Source organism: Pipistrellus hanaki (genome assembly GCF_964339955.1).
Source record: "Pipistrellus hanaki genome assembly, chromosome: 4".
Classification (NCBI taxonomy): domain Eukaryota; kingdom Metazoa; phylum Chordata; class Mammalia; order Chiroptera; family Vespertilionidae; genus Pipistrellus; species Pipistrellus hanaki.
In genome coordinates, this window is record NC_140506.1 from 5659861 (window position 1) to 5677303 (window position 17443).

Genomic DNA, 17443 nt, shown 5'->3' on the forward strand with positions numbered 1-17443 from the left:
GTCCTTGCTGGCCTGGGACGAAATGCCAGCTGAGTCTCCTTCTCCACTCTATCTGTCTGCTTGTCATTGGGTTGGATTGAACCAATTTGTAAGTAAAGAGAGAAGGCTGGAAGCTGAAGGTCAAATGATACATTTTTTAAACCTGTGGCTGCTTAGTGGTTCTGGATTTCCTCTGCAATTCGTTTCTGTGCCGAGCAGGTCCCGTGACAGTGACAGAGAGCGGAGGCTCTTTAAAGCGTGAGGTTCTCGCTCACCTCTGCTGTGTCGCCCTGGGTGGTCTTGGGGGTCATTTCTCTTCTAGAACAGGGTGCTGGCCTGCACTCCGCAGATCCTAAGGAGGCCCATGGATAGGATTCAAAGGGTCCCTGGACTTTGGTTGGACAAAAATTACATCTGTAGTTTTACCAGATCTAGTGTGCTCTTTAAGAAAATAGGAACAGCCGAAACCGATTTGGCTCAGTGGATAGAGCGTTGGCCTGCAGACTGAAAGATCCCAGGTTTGATTCTGGTCAAGGGCATGTACCTTGGTTGCGGGCATATCCCCCCAGTAGGAGGTGTGCAGGAAGCAGTTGATCGATGATTCTCTCTCATTGATGTTTCTAATTCTCTTTCCCTCTCTCTTCCTTTCTGTGAAAAATCAACAAAATATATTTTAAAAAAAGAAAAGAAAAAGAAAATAGGAACATAGGCAACAAGCCATGGTGGTATTAAAAATTCCTGAGACTTTGTCAGCATTAGCATTCTAGATGTTTTCTTATCCCCTTACATTTGCACACATCCCCAAATACTAGTCATGCTCATCACTATTTAAAATTATTGTGGTAATTAAATCTATTGCGAGGTATTATTATTTGATGTATTAATAAAGAAATACATCTATTAGTATATCATAATTTTTTTTGTTTTTATCCTTGTTTTCAATATGATTGGTTTTCTTGGTGATCCTATGTATGTCATTTTTTCATTAAAAATATTCTGAGACTGGCCAGGGTGGCTCAGTGGTAGAGCATTGACCTAGGAACCAGGAGGTCCCGGTTCGATTCCGGGTCAGGGTTTGATCCCCAGTAGGGGGCATGCAGGAGGCAGCAGATTGGTGATTTCTCTCATCACTGATGTTTGTATCTCTCTCTCTCTTTACCTTCCTATCTCTCTGAAATAAATAAAAATACTTAAAAAAATATTCTTAGAGAGGGCTCAGATGCTTCCTCAGACTATCAAAGCAGCACAAACAAGTTTAAAGATTGCTGTTTCGGTGCCCAGCTGGCATGGCTCAGTGGTTGAGCATCAACCTATGAAACAGGAGGTCACAATTCGATTCCAAGTCAGGGCATATGCCTAGATTGGGGGCTTGATCCCCATTGTGGGATGTGCAGTAGGCAGCCAATCAGTGTTTCTCTCTCATAATTGATGTTTCTGCCTCTCTTCCTTCCTCTCTGAAATCAATAAAAATATATTTTAAAAATAAATAAAGATTGCTGTTTTGGGCCAAGGGTTTTACAACTCTTTCTCAAGGGTCAGATAGCAAATACGTTATGCTTTGCCAGTTATATGTCTCTTTCTCCACTATTCAGCCCTGCCATTGTAGCAGGAAAGCAGCCATAGACAACTAAACAAACAAGCGAGATTGTGTTCCACAGCCTGGCAGCTGGCCGAAGTTTGCTATCCCCTGGTTTAGGGCATCTTGTTCTTCCTAAGGTGAAATTCTAAAGATGTTTCAGTTCAGCTCAACCATCATTTATTTGACATCTACTGTGTGCCTACATCCATCCAAACATGTACTGTGGGGTATCCATGTGCACATTGTACACAGAGCTGATGTTGCTCTGTCCTCCTCCACCCAAAGATGCTCTCTTCCTTTTCAGTTATCCAAACTCAAACACATCCCAAGCCTAACTTAAGTTCTTCCTTGTCCTCCTAGACTTTCCCAGGAATTTTCTTTCACATTGACCCATTCAAATAGAACTCCTGAAATACGTTATTTTGCACTGGCTTCCTACTGATACTTAGATGTATTATCTCCCAATTAGATTGTAAACTCCCTAAGAACTATGTTTATAGTTTCTTAAGTCTCCAGAACGTTAACTTCTGTGATGGAAGCCCAGTTGATAATCATTAATCACTTGCCAATTGACTAGCCCATGGCAGCTGCCTACTGGGTTTGATGGGAACCAAGAAAAACAGTTGTCCAGTAAGGATGAGGTTGGCAATGGGAGAGGTGTTTAAATGCCAAAAGAAAGAAAAGGAATGAAACAGAAAAATATATCACCTATTGATTGTGTGACTTTGGATAAATTCTTTTCTTCAGTGTCCATGTGGGTCAAATGTGAGCCTCAACTAGACAAGTGGCTCTTAAAGCTGTTGAGAATCTGATGAAAGCTGAGGACCCTTTACTAAGAAAAATAAAATAATGTTGACACATAAGCTCTCACGTGCAATTTCTGAGAGCCTTCAGGCACTTGGGCTAAATGACCTCTAAGATGCCGATTACCAGGTTGGATGCTACCTTGCCAGGGGTCATGCTTTTTCCCACCCCGTTGTACCAGTGCGTGAGTCTTGATCACTTGAACCAGTTGACTGGGATTTGATTAGCCACTGCCAGCACCTTGCTTGTGCCTCTGATCTCCTCTGCCAAGCCACCATGCAGAGGTGCTCCGCTGATCCCTGGAGATGCAAGACCAGACCCAACCCTCGCCCACCCTTTGGAAAAGTGTGCCCACTGCCCATCTGCTGGTGGCTGCCCATCTTTACCTGTGGTGGCAGCGCATTCTTCGTCTGCTTCTCTCCCTCTAGCCTTTTCATCGTTGGGCACATTGGCAGGCAGAGTTGCTATGGTGATTTAACTGGCAGCTGAGTAGTTGAATAAAATAATTTCCTTTAATTGAAAAAGGAAGCGGTGGCTGGAGGGAGACCTAAGACAATCCTTTTGTCTAGTTGTCCCTTTCCCTACCTCCCCTTTGCACTGCTGCACCTTGAGAGACTCGCAGCATTGAAACGCACAGCCCATGAAAAGCAGAGGCCAGGTGGTAAAGGTTTTGAACTGGTATTCAGTCTGCATGAGCCGTCCTCTCCCTCTATATAATGAAATGAAAGGTTAATGATTCTAATCTCTTATTTGCTGAAAACGTAGCTTTCTTTCCTGCATGAAATGAATGAATACAAAGCAATTGCCCTTCCAGGGAAGGGGTGGCGTTTTTACAGGGCGATGGTGGCCGGTAGTCGGGTGAACAGTGGCATCCGAGAACAGTTCCAGGTCAGCTCCTCTGGAAATGCCACAGGGAAGCGTGGCAGGGAGTAAGAGGAGGAAGACTGTATCTTTCTGACCTTACTTCTAGGGCATTCCCTGTGGCTTTCCTCTTTTATTAATTTTACTTTGTAAGTGTGTTTCCTTCCACTCTCTGAGGTTCCCTCTTGGGTGACAAAGTTAGTTTACAGGGGAAGGCCGTCTGTAGGAAGAGGGGACCAAGAAAGAGAAACCGGCCCTGCCTCCTCCAGTGGGCATGCCGTGTGACCTCTGCTGCTCCCACGCGTGGATTCCTGTGTGGTCCAGCCCCACAAACCCCTCGGTTCCGTGAGCCTGAGGAGGCATCTTTTCTTGGGCTTTAGGACTCCATTTCACCTTTTAGAGAAATCTAGGTATCATCTGAGCATTTCTTTCAGCAAAATGAATATTGCCATGCACAATAAGTTCAGGAAGGATAAACATCAGTCTTTTTTGCTTCCTGGCTTCTTCTAAACACCTGTGAGCCGAGGTGTTTAACAATAGAGCACCAGAGAGGGGACCAGGCAGCAAGCTAAAGGGTGGAGGACTCCTGCCAGCCACTGTACCCCCAGGTTTTCATCCAATATCAAGGGTCTTCTTAGTCTAGCTTTCCCCCATCAACCCAAGTTGGCCTCACCATTTATCCGCTGTGACCTCTGGCAAGTGACGTCCCTGTAAATGCCTTAGTTTCCCCTGTAAAATGGGAGAGGGCTTTTCATGCGATTACCTTCTACATAGGGTAGTTTTGGGGGGGGGGGGGGAGAAATACATGAATTAAGTTGGAACCATGCTTGGTCCGGTGGTGTCCCCTTACTCATGGTTTCCCTCTCTGCGGTTTCAGTTACTTGTAGTCAACCGTGACCCAAGAATATGACACTGAAGATTTCAGAACTAGACAATTCATACATGTTAAGTTGCACATTGTTCTGAGTAGCATGATGGAATCGCCCACTGTCCCACTCTGTTCCCCTGGGGACCTTACTCACCGCTTTGTCCAGAGTTCGCAGGCTCTCTGTGCTACCTGCCGGCTAGTCATTTAGGAGCCCGCGTGGCTATCAGATCACCTGCTGAGACGGGTGAGAAGGGCAGATCGGCCGGCATGGCATCGCAGTGCTTGTGGTTGAGGTAGCCTTATTTTACTTACTGATGTCTCCAATGAGTGGGAGCGGTGATGCTGGCAATGCGGATGTGCCAAAATGAAGCCATAAAGTGTTTCCTTTAAATGAGAAGGTGAGTACAACAAGACATTTGAGAGAGAGAAACCACATTTACATAAGTTTTATTACACGTAGGTTGTTACAATTGTTCTATTTTATTATTCGTTATTCTTGGTAAAATGTGCCTAATTTATAAGTTAAGCTTTATCATAGGTATGTACGTAGAGGAGGAAACATAGTATAGCCGGGGTTCAGTACTATCCATGGTTTCAGGTACCCACTGGGGGCCTTGGTATGCATTCTGGTAGATAAGGGGGATACTGTACTTCCTAAGAACTTGATAAATGGTGACTATTATTAGCTATTAACACAGAACCTCCACTCCAGCCAGGCCACCCTCACGGCCCTCCTGTCACCCACAGTCCTTCCCAAGTGTCACCTCACAGCTCTTATTACCCAGGATGCTCTGTTCTCCCACCAGCGGGGAAGTCCACACAGAGCAGCAGAGATCCCATATGTGAGCAGTTCAGAGGTTGAAGTTTTCTAATAGTGGCATTATAATTGAAATACGTGAAGTTAATTTTAATAACATATTTTAACCCAGTACATCCAAAATATCATTTCAGTATGTAATCAATGAGATAGTGTACATTCTTTTTTTCATTTAAAAATCCAGTGTATGTGCTGGGAGTCATAATCCAGCATCTAGAAGGGTTCAGGAATTTGGAGAAGTGCTGTGTGTAAATTAATCAAGAGTCCAGAGATGAACCATAATTTTGGAGGACATTTGGGGGCAGGGAAGACTTAGCTAAAGGCACCAAGTTCTCTCTTGTCTCAGGACCCCTTGCTTTTTATTAACACTAATTGTCCTAAGGCAAAGAAAATATGCATCAAAGGCCAGGGTTTAGTACACAAAATTCATTGTCAGATTGGGGGAATTGCCTTCTGCTGTTCAGGTGTTTGGCTAGGAGGAGACAATAACATGTAGACTGAAATGCCCTCAGCTCTCTGGCAGTAAGCAATCCTTTATGCAGCCTTTTCAGGTTTGGGGAAATGCCCTCAGCCATTTCCAGATTATTTAGCTCTGTTGACATGCTGGAATTGCCTTCTGGTATGGGTGTTTTATCCTCACAATACATTCTAGCCCCATTTCAAGTGCTGACCAGCCAGATGCACCCAGGTCTAGAGTAAGCAGCTCGCCAGGGTTTCCTCCTACCACTGTGATGTGTGCAAGTCCCTTAGATAATGGCTAACACGTGCTGAGAGTTAATGATGGGACGCCAGGCACCCTGCTGAGGATACAGATTTTATTCCATCTGTACCACAGCCCTCTTAGAGAAGTACTTCTATTCCCCCCAGTTTACAGATGAGAAAATAAAGACTTACAGACGTGAAAGAGCAGCCGGTAGGATTTGAGTGGTTCTGTCCCTCTGTGTGCTGCCTCCGCAGGGGCGGCTCTGAGTGAGGGTCTGCATTCTCTCTGCACATGGGGACAGTTCTGTGGTTTTCCTCAGAGTAGGAAGAATGGCCACAGACAGAATCCGCCTGGGTTTTCCCATGGCGATCCCTACAAATTAGTCACCCCATAAAACTTTTATTTGTTTATTTTGTGAGCAGACTGTGAGCCCACGGAATCTGTGCTCCCCTGACCTCCGGGAATGGGGCTGTCAGGGGAAGCTGGTCCATGAAACATCTGCAGGCCGGAGCCCTGGAAACCGACTCCCGGGGGGACCTCTGTGCACAGCCAAGGCCCTGCAAGGAGTGGGCGGCTGGTCCTCACACGGGGTTTAAAAACCAGCCCTCCAAAAAACCTGCCTGCTTTTACAGGCAGGCACTTGCAAACAACAACCTGTGATGGAAAATCAAGATGGCTTTCAAACAGGGACGGTCCCCTCCTTTGCATCAGCCTTGCTGGCCGAGTTCAAGGCCACGGGTGTGCATAGCCATTCAGCACCCCTCGCCTCTGCGCCTGACCGTGCTTCTTATTTATCCCCTTCCTTCCTCCATCAAGGCCAGATTTCGACCGCAGTTGGACCTTCATCCAAGAGCAGATCCAGATGGACTCCATGGTTATCAGGGGCCTCGATCCAGACACCCACTACCAGTTTGCCGTGAGAGCCATGAACCCCCACGGCCGCAGCCCGCGCAGCCCGCCCAGCCACACCGTCCGGACCTCCCGTGAGTACCGGGCCCTGAGGGCTGAGGTCGCCTCCTGAGGACCCGCTGAGTGCCCTGCGGGAGGGCAGCCAAGGCCGGGCCGCTTTAGGCCTTTTCTGCGACCCTTTCCCAGCCCTTCAGAAGCCCTTCCAGCAGGGACACGGCTGTTTCTATGGACACGCGAGGTCAGCGGAGGACTTATTTTTGCATCCTCCTTGGGGAGCGTGAGGTCAGCTTTCTTTCACGACCGCAGAAACAGAGCGCATACCACGGCCTCCCGCCCATTTTATCCTTTGAGATGATGGGTTCATGTTTAAATCACAGGATTTAAAATAATGCTCCCAGCCGAAACCGGTTTGGCTTAGTGGATAGAGCGTCAGCCTGTGAACTGAAAGGTCCCAGGTTCGATTCCGGTCAAGGGCACGTACCTTGGTTGTGGGCACATCCCCAGTAGGAGGTATGCAGGAGGCAGCTGGTCGATGTTTCTCTCGCATCAATGTTTCTAGCTCTCTATCTCTCTCCCTTCCTCTCTGTGAAAAATCAATAAAATATATTTTAAAAAATAATAAAATAAAATAAAATAACGCTCCCAGGTGCTTCGGGGCTAGTGCTCGCTTGCAAATTCAGGGCGCCCAGGTAAGCCAGTCCCTCGGAAGATGGTCAGGGAGGATCAGAGGGGTCAGTGGTGTGCTGACACCTGCAGGGGGCGTTGATGGCAGAAGTTCCCTTTGGTCCCAGCACCTCTCTGGGGCTGGGGGAGCTGGGTGGTTGTCAGATCTGCTGGGCATTTTTTCAGAATGTCAGATTCAACTCTTTATTACAGCCCATAGTTTAAGGAGTTCCCCCAGGATGGACTCAGGAACCACTTCAGCTATTTAGACCTCCTTGCCAACCGCTGCTTAGAAACCTTTGTCTTTGAAAGTGGGGGGCACATGTACCTAAAGATGGAACCCTGTGCAGCCGGGAGGTCTCAGAGCTGAAACTTGGAAGACTGTCATCTTTTCAGTTTTGCCAATAAATTCCTCCATGTTTCTGTCTCAAGAGCCCTGAGTCCCCTGTCCCAGGAAGGCAGCCTGCCCAGCACTGTCCCCTGGCTTTCCATTGGCGGTTCGGAGCCCTATTTCTATTGGTTAGGGCATCTGAATCAAGTCCTCCCCTCTCCTCCCAGGACACCCACACAGCTGGCTTCCATCAGGGGTGGAGAGTAAACAAGTCCTAGGAATGTGGGCTCTTCTGAGAGCAGCCCTTCGCCCAGTGGTTCTCAACCTTTCTAATGCCTCGACCCTTTAATACAGCTCCTCATGTGGTGGTGACCCCCAACCATAAAATTATTTTCTTTGCTACTTCATAACTGTAGTTTTGCTACTGTAATGAATCATAATGTAAATATCTGTGTTTTCCGATGGTCGTGACCCACAGGTTGAGAACCGCTAGCAGGGTCGCCTAAGACCGTCGGACAACACAGATATTTACATGATGATTCATTAATAGTAGCAAAATTACAGTTATGAAGTAGCAACAAGAATAACTTTATGGTTGGGGGTCACCACAACATGAGGAGCTGTATTAAAGGGTTGAGGCATTAGGAAGGTTGAGAACCACTGCCTTAGACTAAACCCTGTCAGGTTTCTTCCTTCACGATGAGCTGTTGGGGGTTATGGAGATGGGATGAGGACGCACACCGCTACATACACAATAACTCTGATCACCCATAACTGTTACTCCTCTTCTTCTTTCGAATTTAGGAGCTAAAACCCCCCAGGCGTATGACCAGGAATGAAGCACCTTCCTCCTAGAAATGCTAACGATTCTATTTTAAACCCAAGGAAGGCCTCCTTCCACTCGCACTGGCGGAGATCTGTGCTATAGTCTTTGGTTAAACTTTGTGCCGCATGACCCAAAATTGGGGTACCAGGAGCCTGGGCAGTCACACTGTGTGCTCACCCACTCTGCGGGCTGACCCACACTCAATTTCTGCCTCCCATCCCTAGTGTCTCCTTCCCCATAGAGGCAGGACCCCGGAAGGATGAGACGGCCCTGGGTATGGGTGTGGACATCGGAGGAGAGGAGGGGACGTGCATTGGAGCATCCCTAGCTCTTGGTTCTTTTTTTAAACTCAAGCATGGGTCTAGTCTTGGAGTTCATGATAATCATTGCCCCTGGGGGATGCCAGTTTTGTGGACTCAGATGGATAGGGTATGTGAAAGTACTTTACAGACATGTAGTGGTTTTTTTTATTGAATTTATTGGGGTGATGCTGGTTAAAATTACACAGGTTTCTGGTGTACGATTCTACAATACATCATCTGTGTATTGTCTTGTGTGTTCGCCACCCCAACAGATACGTAACGTGTCATTACAGTGGGTCTCCTGTGCTAAGCAAAATGTTACCATTTCAAAGTAATTGTGTGCAGGGGAGTGGCTGACTCAGTGAAAACTCTCAATCATGAAATAGTCTTAAGTGAATATAATTGAATGGCTTTTACATATGTACAGTTACTCAAGTCAGGATGACAGACATAGAATCTGTTAGATGGCCCAATCACGGATACTAAGAATGTGCTGTAATTCATATTTCAGTCGTGTTTTTTTCCTCATGATCACTTCCAATGTTTTAGAGACCCCGGTGTCCCGGCACATTCACACTGCTTATTTGCTTTTAGTGTAGACTGTAATTTTGTTTCCAAAACCCATTTTCCAATATATAAAATCCCCTAATTACCAAGGAGCACTTACGCGGATCACAGTGGATTCTGGATATCTGAGCTGCCGCTGTGAGTCTCCTGTGAGCCAGGCGCCGCACTGAGCGTGTTCCCCGGCAAACCCCGTGCTAATCCTCACAAACCACCTCACGCTGGAGGAACCGTGTCCCTTTCCATAGGTTTTTACAAAGTGCGTTTTTGAAGGGTTGTGGATTTTGCCAAGAAGAGAAATTACAAAGGCAGGATTTGAACTCGGGTTTGGCTGCCTGCAAAGCCATTTCCCTGAGTGAGATTCAAATTAAAGGTGGTTCTTATTCTTCTAATGCCAATAACATGGGAATGGTAAGGTCAACAACTAAACAGAATGGACTGAGGGAGTTCTGATAGCACAGGACTAACATATAAGATTGTTTTCATAGAGAACTTGGAGATAGCCCTGGCTAGTGTGGCTCAGTTGGTTTGTGATGTCCTGTGCACCAAAGAGTTGCTGGTTTGACTCCTGATCGGAGTACCTGCCAGGGTTGCAGGCTAGATCCCGAGTAGGGGGTGAGCAGGAGGCAAACGATTAATGTTTCTCTCACATTGGTGATTCTCTTTCTCTGTCCCCTTTCTGCTCTCTCTCTCTTTAAAATCAATTTTAAAAATATTTTTTTAAAACCTAGTGAGGTACACTGTCCTTACATACCAGCCTGAAATCCACCCAGTATGCATACGTACAGCTCTGGGACGCTGTAGCCAGCTGCCCTTCTGATTGGTTAGACCCAAGTCCAACCATTGGTAAATCGTTTGAACATGGCCCTGAAGGAATTTGTGAGAACAGCATTTTCAGCTGTTGAGCTTTCCCACTCGCTCACTGCTCCTCTTCCTCCCCACCTCAGGGTCCTTCCTGCCTCGCCAGGGTCCTTCCTGCCTCGCCATTTTCTTGCTGTGATGTCCACTTTGCTCCCTAAGCAGTGAACTTGAGTACAGAATGTTCATGGTGGCTACTGAGGCAGAGTGCCCAATGGGAGCCTTAGATCCCACCCTGGAAACGGCCAGTCACAACTGCTCTTGCCTATTTTAGCCTACGCCCACCTCCTTCCAAAGGAAAAAAATAAAACACTTCCCTTCTCTTATTAACAAGCATTGACTTCCCTATTAATGTCAGACCTATTAGCAGCTTAATTGCTCAATGGGAACGCTGGTAGATCTCAGTAGCTTTTGTGTCCGAAAGCCAGGGCCAGCGTCTTCCTCCGTTAGCGCTCAGCCCATCGAGGAGGGAGGAGGGTTCTGAAGCCTTCACTGGGGTGTTAGTAGGCCTGTCCAACATCCACATCTTAGCTCCACAAAGTCACTGTGCACCGGACCGAGATCCTAAGATGTTTTAGTGTTCGTGTCCTCAGATGAGAAATGGCGCATTTCACTGACCTTGACCAATAATGATGCTGCCTGTGTTTACGCCCATCCTTGTACTGGAGACTGTCCTCCCAGCACCCATTCTGTTAGGAAGCACAAAGGCCAAGGTCACGGTCCGGTCTCTCACCCCATCCTGCTCGATTTTTTAAGAAATACAAACATTATAATTTGCCTTGGTGTTTTATGGCATTCTTTCATCCCCAGGATTGATTGTGTAGGTTAGCCCATCAGAACAGGGGCCTGTGGAACATCACCGCCCTGAGTTCCCGCGTGGCTTGGTAGGACATGTGTTTGCCCCGCCAGGCAGTCAACTTCTAATCTGGGAGCCAGGAAGGATGGAACAAGTAATACAAATGTGAGCTATAAATAATAGAAACGGCGGAAGTCAGAAGTGTTTTCTTTTTACCATACACACATGAAATGAAATGAAAAACAACTCACCTGTGTGACCAGCTTTGGGATCATAACGGCCTTCCCTGGGAGTTCTCTCCTCCTGGCGCCCTAAGCCACTTACTTCTCGTGTCCTATGCTCATGATGCAGGCAGGGGGAAGGGGAATTGGTACCCTCAGGGCAGTGCCCAGTAGAAGGCATTCTTTTTTTCCGATCAAAAGTCACTTTTCTCTTCCCCAGCTGGGGGCTTTTGCACCCTGTTTTCTCTGCTGGAACTCTCTCCCCAGATCTTCCCATGGCTATCTGTCAGGCAGGCTGCCCTCTCACTGTTACCCCGGGCCCATTTCCTGCTTGATTTTCTCCGAAGCCCTTTCGCTGCCTGAAACTATTTATTATCTGTATCGACCCTCCCGTATAAGCTCCAACTGGAGTGGAATGCCTTGTTCAAGGTTGTGTTCCCAACACCCTGAACAAAGCAGGAGCTCAATAAATATTGATTGAGTACGTGAATGGCTGAATAGAACTTAACACAGGAGTCCTTTGAGGGCTGGATAACTTTCCACTGCTCCTGGCTGGGGAATTCAGAGGAGGTGGGAGGAGAAAGTTGGTCAAGAAACCCTTGGGTTGCACCAATGGCTAAGTTTCTAAGCAAAGTCGAACTCCAAGAAGTGACACCAATAAGAGCAAAGTAAATACAGTAAAGGAGGAGGGAAGACAGAAGGAAGGACGGGAGAAAGCAAATTCCTGAGGACTGAGTCCAAGGCAATAAAGATGGTAAAGAGGTGTTTGAGAGATCCAGCGATCAAGAGTGTAAATGAGGAAGAGAGACACTTTCTAAACAAGCCCTTGTTTTTTGTGTGTGTGTGTTTGTTTGTTTGTTTGTTTGTTTTTAAAATATATTTTATTGATTTTTCACAGAAAGGGATAGAGAGTTAGAAACATGAATGAGAGAGAATCATCGATCAGTGCCTTCTGCACACCCCCTAACTGGGGATGTGCCCGCAACCAAGGTACATGCCCTTGACTGGAATCGAACCCGGGACCTTCCAGTCCACAGGCCGACGCTCTATCCACTGAGCCAAATCGGTTTTGGCAAGCCCTCGTTTTGCTCCTGTGCTATTTCTTGAGCATTAGAATAAACTTTATCATTTCTACAGTAAGTTTCTCCTTCCATCCTAATAGGTCTGATTCTGGTCTCAGAACCTCAGAGACTACATAGGAGGTGGGAGAGATGTTTGATTTGTTTGGTTTTTTGCTGCATTTTCCCCACAATCCAATTTCTCCAACAGTTTCAGAAGCTTCTTCTACCGAGCTGAGACAAACCCAGCCTGGCTCAAAGCAATCAAATTTCTATACTAACCCTGACTCCACAGTGTTCCCCCTGCCCTTCTCCCCCATCCTCATCCCATCACCATTCTCACAGGCCCCTAGAACTGGAAGGAAGCTGGGCAGAAGCAGGAAGCTTACAGGATAAAGAACAAGAGAGGGAGACGCTAAGGAAGGGGGAAATGGTGCAGCCCTGAGATGGCTCGGTGTCTGCGGATTGACTGGCACACGGCCGGTGGCTCCTGCAGGGACATCTGCAGGGACCCGGAGTGTGCGTTTGCCCGGTGGCGCCCGGCAGGAGCGGTGCATCTTGGGCCGTGACCTCTCAATGGTACAAAGCAGGTGGCAGTCCGATTTGGCCCCTGGGTCGCAGTTAGCTGAACTCAGGAGAGTCTCCAGGAAATGTGGGGAGCCCTCTTATGGGGAGCCAAACAATTTTGCCAAACTTGGAAGGAATCAGTTCGTGCATATGAATGAAATTGTCGCCTTGAGAGGAATCCCTGCAATTCACCTTTCACACACATGTTCTGACGTAAGTATCAGACCCAGAGAGCCTGCCAGCCAACTGTTGTCAGGCAGGTCTGTGCTGCTCTCCCGGCCGAGAGAGGAGCGGAGGGGGCTTGCATCCTCAGCCCTGCTCCGGGAGCCTGGGATAAGCAGGCTCATAAATTGGCGAGCTTGCGGATTTGTAAATCTTCCGAAGGCGAGACGAACGAGGAGACAGAGGAAGAACAAGTCGTTTGTTTTGCTCAGCGCCGAGGCAGTCTGCATGCTAAGTGTGCAGCTCACCGCGCACATAACTTGGGGTCTGACTTTGCATCGGGCGCCCGCACGGTCCTCCATTCTGCACGTGTTGCAGCCTCCCCGCATGTAAATCTGGGCGACAGCCTGCTCCCAGGACTTTATTGGTTCTGAGGGAAATGATTCACTTTGCTGTTTACACGCCTGTTCCCTGGGACGCTCCTCTGAGGCCTTGGACGTCTTCCATCACCTACAGTTACTTAGAACCGGTGCGCCGGGATTTACCCCCCTGGCTAGTTAGGGGAGGGACCAGGCAAATGAGAAGCAAATATAATTTCCCAAACAAGGCGCTTGTGGTGCTCCGGGTCCTGCAGCCTCTGTCCATCAATCCTCCGAGGGCAGCAGCAGCCTCTGCACTCCTCCCCTCCCAGTGGATTTGCACACATTAACACAAGTGTTAACGATTTTCCCTTTGCTTCCCTCTGTTTTCTTGTTACCCGTTTTGTTCTCTTTCTCTTGGACTCCTCATTCCACGGTTGTTCTTTACTGCCCTTCCATTGGGACACTTCTAGCTTTTACACAATTCTCCAAGCAGATGGTGTCTTCGCATCTCAGCTCCTGAATCACTTAGGGTCTCTGATGGACCACAATAGTGGGTTAGCTCAGAGAAGTTATAGGAAGTCAGCCCAACACAGCGAGAGGCGTACCGAGTGCATGTGTGTGTGTGGCGGACGGAGAGGGGGGGGGGGAGGGGCGCACGCGGGGCATAGTGAGAGACGTGTAGGAGGGACACAGGCCTGCTGGCCAAGTCAGTTGGATCTCATCCAATTATGCACCAAACGTGGAGCAAATGGGTACAAATGTGTGCAAGTCAGAGACAACCCTGGGAGAAAAGACGGCTTTTCTAATGATCTCAGGTGTCACCAAGCTCCTGGCAGCAGAGAGGTTGGCGCAGTTGGGTCATTTGACTTGAGTTTAGCAGAGGGACTATTTGCACAAGTTCAGACAGAAGCAAGGCAATCAAGAGGAAGCAATGACCAGCTCCTGGAGACAGACAGGGGGGGAGGGGCACCGGGCAAGGGCTGCCACCTTTGGACACGTGTCCCATGACAACCTCTTAGAATGGAGCCTGCTCTGACTCATTTTTCTCCCTCCTCCATTCTCCTGTGAGGGCTTCCTGATATGCAGCACAAAGCTGGAGCCAGATAGGGCAGCCTCCCGGGGCCCAGGGTGGAGTGGAGAAGGGCAGGTGGCTCTGGGGGCACCGGGAAGAAGTCCACCACAGGAGGAGGAGTATCATCTCCTATAGTCAGAGAATAGAGCCTTTTATGTGGGTTCCAAAGCCGTGAACCATTTATGGTCTAATGTGCACAGCCATTGGCAATGTGAGCAGCATTTGACACCCATGTCTCTTACCTGCTAGTCTAACCTTTAGTATTTTGATAAGTACTACCCATGGTTAAGCACACTTTTGAGAGTTTTTTTTTTCCCCCCAAAGAAAAAACTCATATGCTATGAGGATGAAACTACCCATCGTTTAAGCTCAGGTCTCATACTGGACGTTTTGGTGGTTCCAGCCTCTCACCCCACCTGCGTGGAGAGCAGAAACCTGTCACGGAACAAGATGGGTGGCCATCTAACTCTAACCCTAGTGTCCACCGCTTCTAAAAATGTGAATGCATGCCCATTCTGGCCCCGTGGGAAGTTCCCCCCATAAGTGGTCTGGTCACACAGTCATAAGGGATTCCAGAGCCCAACGGATTCCGAGGATCAGCTGCATAAGGAAACCTTTGGAGCAGCGGTCGCAGCTGGTGGTCCGCAGACCACTGGTGGTTTGTGAGGTCTGAAAGGTTGGCAACCGCTGCTTTAGGAAAAGACCCACAAATGCTCCTTAGGAACAAGCAGGAAGTGGCACCCCCAGGTGGCAGCAGTTCACAAGTAACCCAGCAGGTGGCGATAGGGCACAGACTCTCAGAGCCCTGGGAGCCCTTTAGAATTAGCTTGGAGCAGCTTGAAAGGGTAGAGAAGCCTTTATACAAACACACAGGTTCTGTAGAATAAAAGCCATCCTTAACTTATGAATAGACATTTGCATCTTGTGTGTTTGTTTTTCTTATAGTGCACTACCCTTGAACTTGTTTTGCATTCAGTCCGTGGTTTGACTGTTCTGGTTCTAAATAAATGCCTTCCTTTTAATGTTCTCTTTTCCTAATTAACCGAGTGCCAAGTCGAAAGAGATAAGTTATGCCCTTTAATTATAATAACCCCAGGCTACTGGGAGAATTCTTATCGCTGGCTTAGACTGCATGTTCTGTCTTCACTTAGAAATAGCATGAGTAAACGCTTCGCGTCAGTGCTGGGTCTGAGATCGGAGGCGGGGGCCCGCAGGACCCAGCAGCGGTGATCTGGGTTCCTGGCGTCTCCCGGTCATGCTGTGTCTGGCCCTCCCTGTGTGCATTTCCTTCCTATCAGAAACGGAACATGACTGTTAGCCTGGGTTAGTGTGAGACCCGGAGTTTGAGATCCTGCGAAGAGTTCTTGAGGGAGTCCAGAATTCCAGATCAGCTCTGCCACCCATGAGCTGCCTCTCCGGGCAAGTCCCATGGATTCCCTGAGCATCCGTTTACTCCCCTGTAAAATTGACTGGTGATGGATGACAACTAAGGTCTTGCTACAAAAATCAAAATTTCTTGGACTCTGTTCCCACCCTCTTTTTTTTTTTTAATATATATATATATATTGATTTTTTTAATAAAAGAGAGGGATAGAGAGTTAGAAACATCGATGAGAGAGAATCATCAATCAGCTGCTTCTGGCACACCCTCTACTGGGGATGTGCCCGTAACCAAGGTACATGCCCTTGACCAGAATCAAACCCGGGACTTTTCAGTCCGCAGGTCGACGCTCTATCCACTGAGCCAAACCGGTTTCAGCCCTGCCCACCCTCTTATCTCACAGTCTTTCTGACCCCACACTGAGAAGGAACTTCTGGCTTCTAGGAGATATGTTATGTACAGTGCAGAAACAGAGCAGTTCTTATGCAGGGAGTCATAGGTGTCTTATTTTACTTGTCAAGACGAGCAGAATCTGGAGCCATTTCCATTCTCATCATGGTGCCATTTGGTACCTGCAGCCACACGAAGGACTTTTCTTCAAGATGGCCTTGCCAGGATGGTTAGGGGACAGGAAGCCATGTCTCGGCCTCAGTTCACACTGACATGAGAAGTTGTGACTGGGAGGTATCTCATGTCTCTTTCAATTCTAAACTTCCAGACTGAGGAGGGGGATGGGACGGGAACGGTGGAAGTTTTGGAGGAATGTCCTTGGATTTGGGGGCAAAGTCTCACCATGCATGTCACACCGGCCGGGACGGACAGACAGTCCACCGTAATGTGGAGCATCGCAGTAGTGTCTCCTGCGCCGGGTGGAGACCTTGGTGACTAAGTAAAGTGCTGGTTAAATGGAGGGTGGGAAGGAATAACAAGAGTCTGAAGTATGGTTCTGCCCTCAAGGGGTTCACGGCCAAGTTGGGAAACACCAGGGCAACATTCTGAGGCCAGGAGTCCAGAAGGTGTGACTACCATCTTAATCTTCTCTTGATTTCATCAAGCGATGGGAGCTGAGTGCGCTCTTCCACTCAGGGGCAAATGTCTGTGTGTGGACAGCCCCACCAGGAGGAGGTGAAGGAGTGTCTCCTACTGGTCTTGGCAGCTCTAGCTTTTGTGAAGTCACCATTTCTTCTCCAAAAGAGTCTCATGTTTCCTTCTCAAACAATCACTTGAGTTGGATCTTTGGATAATGCCCTGTGTCTCCAGAGAATGGGTGTAGCTGGAGGAATGGGAGGCTATGCAGCAGGAGGTAGAAGAGGGAGCAGGAGGGCAATGTGGAGAAGAGCATTGAGCAAAGAGTTTATTCAGGAGTCAGCTGGTAGACCAGCTTGTGTGCTAAGACTTTTGAAGGGGTGGGGGGGGGGAGGAAAGTTGAAGACAGGATTCGAAGTCAGATTATAAGAGGCATGATGTAATCTAAGAGATTCCAAGGATAAATTCTAGCTTTGCCATCTCCCACCTCTATGCCTCTAAGCAAGTTCTTTCATCTTTCTGAGTTTAAATCCCCACATGGTAAAATGGGAGCAATAATACCAATTTCAGAGGATTCATGAGGATTCACAGAAACAATATCTGAAAAACTCTTGTCTGGGAGGAAGGGAAAGGGAGAGAGAGATAGAAACATCAATATTAAGAGAGAATCACTGATCAGCTGCCTCCTGCATGCCCCACACTGGGGATCGAGCCCAAAACTTCCGTCAGGAACT

At 47.9% G+C, this 17443-nt stretch overlaps 1 protein-coding gene across 2 annotated transcripts in view; it reads left to right on the top strand.

Annotated features, from left to right (window-relative positions):
• The window catches only part of EGFLAM (EGF like, fibronectin type III and laminin G domains), a 124940-nt gene that overhangs the window by 64333 nt on the left and 43164 nt on the right, over window positions 1-17443 (top strand). For both annotated transcript variants that reach the window (XM_084880566.1, XM_084880565.1), the window contains exon 7: window positions 6428-6594. In XM_084880566.1, the coding sequence (XP_084736692.1) occupies window positions 6428-6594 (167 nt within the window). The remainder of the gene's footprint in view (window positions 1-6427; window positions 6595-17443) is intronic.